Below are 7625 nucleotides of genomic sequence, written 5' to 3' on the forward strand. Positions count from 1 at the left end.
CCCAATCACTTATTTTTGGTGTGTATTTAGGAGGTAGGCTGCATGGCATATGCAGGGTATGAATTAGCTTAATAAAGCACAAATGCAGTAATTGAAATGGTCCTCCACAGATATGTCAATATCTGTTCTGACCAGAGAACACAATAATTTACCAAATGTTGCATGTTACTTTATATATACAGCGGCTGGATAGCTCAGTTGGTAAGGCATCGGTTTGGCATATGGGAGACGGTGGTTCGAATCCCGCTTGGGGCAAAAATGAGCACATAACACCATCCAGTGTGGGTCCTTGGGCCAAGATCCTTCACGCTAATGCCTACCTCATACAATGATGAGAGACAATAAAACGAATGACATGCCGGCTCAGACGTCGCCCGGCCAAACAAGGTCTGCGTCAGGTGCTGGGGAACCAGAGCACCTTGATGAAAAATGGGCTACTGGAACAAAGCGGAGATGGGCGAGAGGCGATAACATGGCTCTGTTGGAATGCTACTACTCAAGCAACCCTAGTCAGAGGGGTTACATGCAGAGAATGTGGGCTGAATGGTTACTTCGAAACCCACAGTCACGGTTGACCACGAAACAACTAGTAGCTCAGTGTTCCAACATCCACAAACGGCAACTGCTGTCACAACTTGAGATTGATGAGGTACAACGCAGGTTCCATGGCGAAGGGCCCCAGGCTGCCAGATCAGAGGAGGAGGTCATACAAGAGATTGGGAGGCAAGCCCCAATGAATGCAGATGATGAGATTTGGTGGCCAGCCCCAATGAATGAAATGCTGAGCGAGACAGCAACTGACCTGAAAGCTAAGATCATGGCGAGAATGAAAGCTGGGCAACCTAGAAACCGATTACGACGGCTATGTGAAGTACCATCTGAAAGTCTCATAGAAAGTGTGAATGCAGCACTGAGGGCGATCCCTACCGTAACGATCACAGAAACCAATGAGCTGATATACGCTTCAGCATCAGTGATCCTGGAGACTCTGGGCTATAAGAGCAACCATGGAAGCCATGAGATACGCTACCCACCATGGAAAAGACGGTTGGAGGCTAAGATCAAGGCGGCCCGGAAAGATGTGAGTCAATTGACGGAGGCCCAGAGAGGTGTGATGAAAAGGCCGATACCCGAGAGGTACATCCAGATGACCATACCTGAAGCACTCGAAACTGCCAAACAAAGGCTCCAAGCCTTGTCCAGTCGCCTAAAGCGGTACACGAAAGAGAATGAGGCCAGACGAATAAACAGGCTGTTCGCAACACAACCTGCGAAAGTGTACGCCCAGTGGCAGGGTCCTAACAACAGAGCCGACCCACCAAGACTGGAAACTGAAAGGTACTGGAAAGGCATATGGGAGAAGGAGGTTGTACATAACAGCAGTGCACAATGGCTGGTGACCCTGAGAGAGGAGCACAGCAACCTCCCTGAACAGAACCCAGTTACCATAACAGTGGCAGACATACAGGAAAACGTCTCAGACATGAAGAACTGGACAGCACCAGGCCCGGACATGGTCCACACCTACTGGCTAAAGAAACTCACAGCACTCTATGAGCGCCTAGCAGTACAAATGAACCAGCTGCTGAGGGATGGGACTCACCCAGAATGGCTAACCGAAGGGCGAACGATCCTGATCATGAAGGATCCCTCGAAGGGGGCAGTTCCATCCAACTATCGGCCAATAACCTGTCTCTCCACAACATGGAAGCTCATGTCAGGCATCATTGCGGCTAAGATAAGTGGACACATGGATCAATACATGAGCGAAGCATTGGTAGAGATACTAGAGGAGCCAAACATCAACTCCTGGTTGACAGAACAGTCGCACACGACTGCAGGTCCCGACGTACCAACCTGTGCACAGCTTGGATTGATTACAAGAAAGCCTATGACTCGATGCCACATACATGGATCACTGAATGCTTGGAGTTGTATAAGGTGAACAGGACCCTAAGAGCCTTCGTTGCGAACTCGATGAGGATGTGGAAAACCACACTTGAAGCCAATGGCAAGCCACTTACCCAAGTGTCCATCAAATGTGGCATATACCAAGGTGATGCACTCTCCCCACTGCTGTTCTGCATTCTGAACCGCCTAAGCCAAGTAATCACCAAGACAGGCTATGGATACCGCCTCAGAAATGGAGCTACAATCAGTCACCCACTCTACATGGATGACATAAAGCTGTATGCTAAGAGCGAAAGGGACATAGATTCCCTGATCCACACAACCAGGATCTACAGCAGCGACATCGGAATGTCATTCGGGCTTGAGAAATGTAGTCGGATGGTGACTCAGAGAGGAAAGGTAGTCCGCACTGAAGGGGTCTCACTCCCAGAAGGAACAATAGCAGACATTGAGGACAGCTACAAGTACCTTGGTATACCACAAGCCAATGGCAACCTCGAACTGGCAACAAGGAAAGCGGCTACGGCCAAATACCTCCAGCGAGTGAGGCAAGTCCTAAGAAGCCAGCTCAATGGCAAGAATAAGACCCGGGCAATAAACAGCTATGCCCTGCCAGTGATCAGATACCCTGCAGGAATAATAAGGTGGCCAAAGGAAGAGATTCAGACCACGGACGTTAAGACCCGAAAGCTCCTAACCATGCATGGAGGGTTCCATCCCAAATCCAGCACCCTGAGACTGTACGCAAGCCGAAAGGAAGGAGGCCGGGGACTAGTGAGTGTGAGAGCCACTGTCCAGGATGAAACATCCAAGCTCCATGAATACATCAAGGAGAAGGCTCCAACGGATGACGTACTCAGAGAATGCCTTAGACAATGGGGAACAGAAGATGAGGCGCTGGAAGAGGGACCATCATGGGAGGACAAGCCCCTACACGGGATGTACCACCGGACCATAACTGAAGTGGCTGATCTCAAGAAGTCCTATCAGTGGCTAGAGAGGGCTGGCCTGAAGGACAGCACAGAGGCACTCATCCTGGCTGCTCAGGAACAGGCCTTGAGCACCAGAGCCATCGAGGCCCAGATATACCACACTAGACAAGACCCAAGGTGTAGGTTGTGCAAAGAGGCACCTGAGACGATCCAACACATAACTGCAGGGTGTAAGATGCTGGCAGGGAAAGCCTACATGGAACGCCATAACCAGGTGGCTGGCATAGTCTACCGAAACATCTGTGCGGAGTATGGACTGGAAACCCCAAGGTCAAAATGGGAAACACCTCCGAAGGTGGTGGAGAATGACAAAGCGAAGATCCTGTGGGACTTCCAGATCCAGACTGACAAGATGATAATGGCGAACCAACCAGATATCGTGATCATAGATAAAGGGCAGAGGAAAGCCGCTGTAGTGGATGTAGCGGTCCCAAGTGATGGAAACATCAGGAAGAAGGAACATGAGAAACTCGAGAAATACCAAGGGCTCAGAGAGGAGCTGGAGAGAGCCTGGAAGGTAAAGGTGACAGTCGTGCCTGTGGTGGTCGGAGCACTCGGGGCAGTGACCCCCAAACTAGATGAGTGGTTGCAACAGATCCGTGGAACAACATCGGACATCTCAGTCCAGAAATGTGCAGTGCTGGGAACAGCAAGGATACTGCGCAGAACCCTCAAGCTTCCTGGCCTCTGGTAGAGGACCCGAGCTGAATGAGGGACGGACACCACCCGAGGGGTGAGATGAGGATTTTATTTTATTTTTTTTTATATATATATTACGCGGTTTGTTAGTTATTTAGTAGAGCTAAACATCTCTTTATTTTCGCTATAAGCAATGAAGATGAACAAAAAGTTGAACCAAGCAACAACACTTTTGTGGGCCGAAGGCCCACCTTACCAGCCTTCCGCAGGAACTAGCTGATGAGCCGCCCGGAGGGCGGCGAACCACCACCTTACCAGCCTTCCGCAGGAACTAGCTGATGAGCCGCCCGGAGGGCGGCGAACCAGCTAGTATATATATATATATATATATATATATATATATATATATATATATATATATATATATATTATGTATATGTATATAAAAATTCTGTTGGCAAGCACTTGCACACACTACCTAGATACTAACAACTTTTTCTCTCAAATGTATGCCCATTAAAACAACCACAAACCTATTCCAAAGTCCTTGTAGGGAGAAAAAAAATGCATGATAAAACTGAATAAAAGAGCACACCAAAATAATACCATCATATCATAATGCCACTATTACTTTATGTTATGTTTTGTAAAGCGCTTTGTTACAGCTGCCGCTGTTGTGAAAGCGCTATATAAATCAGCATGTATTGTATTGTATTGTACTATTTAACTGAGGTATCACAGCAATTTCAATTACAAGGCGACCATATTTGTTTCCTTCCATGGTCGACATTGAGCACAACTGATGCTGCACATAGCCACCATTAAAAACATCAACTGATTAGAAAACATTTAATTTGATAGCTAAATGGCGTTTACCCATTTTGAGAAGAGCTATTCATCATGGCAACAGACGCCCAAATGCAAAAAACAATTTGTCTCCAATTGTTGTAAGTGTTCAATCACGCTGCGAGACATGCTAAAGCTAATTTGCCAGACAAATTAGTTGGCTCGATCAAACTTCATCGCCGAAGTTATAAAACCAAGTATGGAAAGCAAGTGCTCTCACCGTACATTTCTTGTAATTGTTCCGTATGAAGCCCACTGCAGGGGACATTTTAGATGCCCACCCTTGATGCCATTTTTTAAACACTGTGGCTGTCAAATGGCTTACCAAGATAGCTCCTCCATTTCACTAATGGAGTCTTCCCTGTGATGCCAACACATGCCAAACCAGTTGCTGTATTGCATGTTTTGCCTAAAGCAGTCTTCCTCAACTGGCGGACCGCGATCCACGACCGGACCGCCGACCTCCTCTGTCCGAGCCTTCTCTGTCCAGACCCTCGGCAAATTCCATCCATCCATCCATTATCTACCGCTTATCCGGGGCCGGGTCGCGGGGGCAACAGCTTTAGCAGGGAAGCCCAGACTTCCCTCTCCCTAGCTACTTCTTCCAGCTTTCCCCGGGGGATCCCGAGTCGTTCCCAGGCAAGCTGGGTGACATAGTCTCTCCAACGTGTCCTGGGTCTTCCTCGGGGTCTCCTCCCGGTGGGACATGACCGGAACACCTCACCGGGGAGGAGCTCAGGAGGCATCCGAATCAGATGCCCAAGCCCCCTCATCTGGCTCCTCTCGATGTGGAGGAGAAGCGGCTCGACTCTGAGCCCCTCCCGGATGACTGAGCTTCTCACCTTATCTCTAAGGGAGAGCCCGGACACCCTGCGGAGAAAACTCATTTTAGCCGCTTGTATCCGGGATCTCGTTCTTTCGGTCACGACCCATAGCTCGTGACCATAGGTGAGGGTTGGGACGTAGATCGACCGGTAAATTGAGAGCTTCGCCCTTTGGCTCAGCTCCTTCTTCACCACGACAGACCGATACAACGTCCGCATCACAGCAGACGCTGCACCGATCCGCCTGTCGATCTCTCGCTCCCTCCTGCCCTCACTCGTGAACAAGACCCCAAGATACTTAAACTCCTCCACTTGGGGCAAGATCTCCCCCCCCGACCCGGAGGGGGCACTCCACCCTTTTGCGACTGAGGACCATGGTTTCAGATTTGGAGGTGCTGATTTTCATCCCAACCGCTTCACACTCGGCTGCGAAACGCTCCAGTGAGAGTTGGAGAGCCCCGTTTGAAGGAGCCAACAGCACCACATCATCTGCAAAAAGCAGGGATGTAATACTGAGGCCCCCAAAACGGACCCCCTCAACGCTTCGGCTGCGCCTAGAAATTCTGTCCATAAAGGTTATGAACAGAATCGGCGACAAAGGGCAGCCTTGGCGGAGTCCTACCCCCACTGGAAACGATTCCGACTTACTGCCGGCAATGCGAACCAAACTCTGACATCGGTGGTATAGTGACCCAACAGCCCATATCAGGGGGTTCGGTAGCCTATACCCACGAAGCACCCCCCACAGAACTCCCCGAGGGACACGGTCAAACGCCTTCTCCAAGTCCACAAAACACATGTAGACTGGTTGGGCGAATTCCCACATACCCTCAAGGACCCTGCTAAGGGTGTAGAGCTGGTCCACTGTTCCACGGCCAGGACGAAAACCACACTGCTCCTCCTCAATCTGAGGCTCGACTTCCTGACGGACCCTCCTCTCCAGTACCCCTGAATAGACCTTACCAGGGAGGCTGAGGAGTGTGATCCCTCTGTAGTTGGAACACATCCTGCGGTCCCCCTTTTTAAAAAGAGGGACCACCACCTGCCAATCCAGAGGCACTCTCCCCGCTGACCATGCGATGTTGCAGGGCAACAGGAGAGCCCCACAACATCCAGAGCCTTGAGGAACTCCGGGCGGATCTCATCCACCCCTGGGGCCTTGCCACCGAGGAGCTTTTTAACCACATCGGTGACTTCAACCACAGAGATAGGAGAGCCCACCTCAGAGTACCCAGGCTCTGCTTCCTCCAAGGAAGGCGTGTTGGTGGAGTTGAGGAGGTCTTCGAAGTACTCTGCCCACCGGTTCACAACGTCCCGAGTCGAAGTCAGCAGCGCCCCATCCCCACTGTACACAGTGTTAGTGGTGCACTGCTTCCCCCTCCTGAGATGTCGGATGGTGGACCAGAATTTCCTCGAAGCCGTCCGGAGGTCGGCTTCCATGGCCTCACCAAACTCTTCCCACGCTTGGGTTTTTGCCTCGGCGACCACCGAAGCTGCATTTCGCTTGGCCAGTCGATACCTGTCAGCTGCCTCTGGGGTCCCACAGGCCATAAAGGCTCGATAGGACTCCTTCTTCAGCTTGACGGCATCCCTTACTGCTGGTGTCCACCAGCGAGTACGGGGATTGCCGCCACGACAGGCACCAACCTCCAATTGTATCAAATAAAAAATTATCAAGTGATTTTTATGTTATACGTTTTATATGTTTGGACTATAATCTGCGCATTACCGCGATCGCTTGTTAAAATTATCCGTTGTATTCTTTGCGTGCACTAACAGATGTAATGCAGAGGAGCGCAGCAGCGCGACTTTGTGTGTATAATGTTTGACTAACTGGAGACCCTGTCTGAGGAGGGCATGTGGCGATAACGATGCGCTGATTGGCTCCTCTGAAATGAAGGTATGACCATACATAAGCGTCAGTATATACGATGCGCTGATTGGCTCATTTGAATTTAAGGTGTGCCCATACCTAAGAGTCAGCATATACTATGCGCTGATTGGCCCATTTGAATTTACGGTGCGCCCTTACCTAAGCGTCAGCATATACGATACGCTGATTGGCTCATTTGAATTTAAGGTGTGCCCATACATAAGCGTCAGCACGCGTCTATCCCAATACACACGCATTCAAAATGGAGGATTGTGTCAGGAAGCAGACGCATTCGCGACGCCACAGTGTGCTCACAGCTTCAGCCCAGGAGAGCCGCACACAGACAATTAGACAAAACGAATCGCGGGAGGTTTCGATTGTGTGCAGTTCTGCTCCCGTCTACCCGGGCTTCTTTGCAGCTGTTTAACAGCAGAACACCGCAAGGTAAATGAACGTCACAATGGCGCCCTCAAATAATATTTGCATGCCTCAGACATTGCATTCACTTATAGTCAAGTCAACAGTATTTATAGAGCACTT

At 50.0% G+C, this 7625-nt stretch overlaps 1 protein-coding gene across 1 annotated transcript; it reads right to left on the reverse strand.

Moving 5' to 3' along the window:
• Positions 1-4892: 4892 nt before the first annotated feature.
• Positions 4893-5878, reverse strand: LOC127607628 (uncharacterized). Its single transcript, XM_052076126.1, is given in 2 exon segments — positions 4893-5548; positions 5550-5878. Coding segments are annotated over 2 exon segments (864 nt in total). The 5' UTR covers positions 5784-5878; the 3' UTR covers positions 4893-4918.
• Positions 5879-7625: the final 1747 nt, after the last annotated feature.

The sequence above is a fragment of the Hippocampus zosterae genome, chromosome 1 (assembly GCF_025434085.1).
Source record: "Hippocampus zosterae strain Florida chromosome 1, ASM2543408v3, whole genome shotgun sequence".
NCBI classification, from domain to species: domain Eukaryota; kingdom Metazoa; phylum Chordata; class Actinopteri; order Syngnathiformes; family Syngnathidae; genus Hippocampus; species Hippocampus zosterae.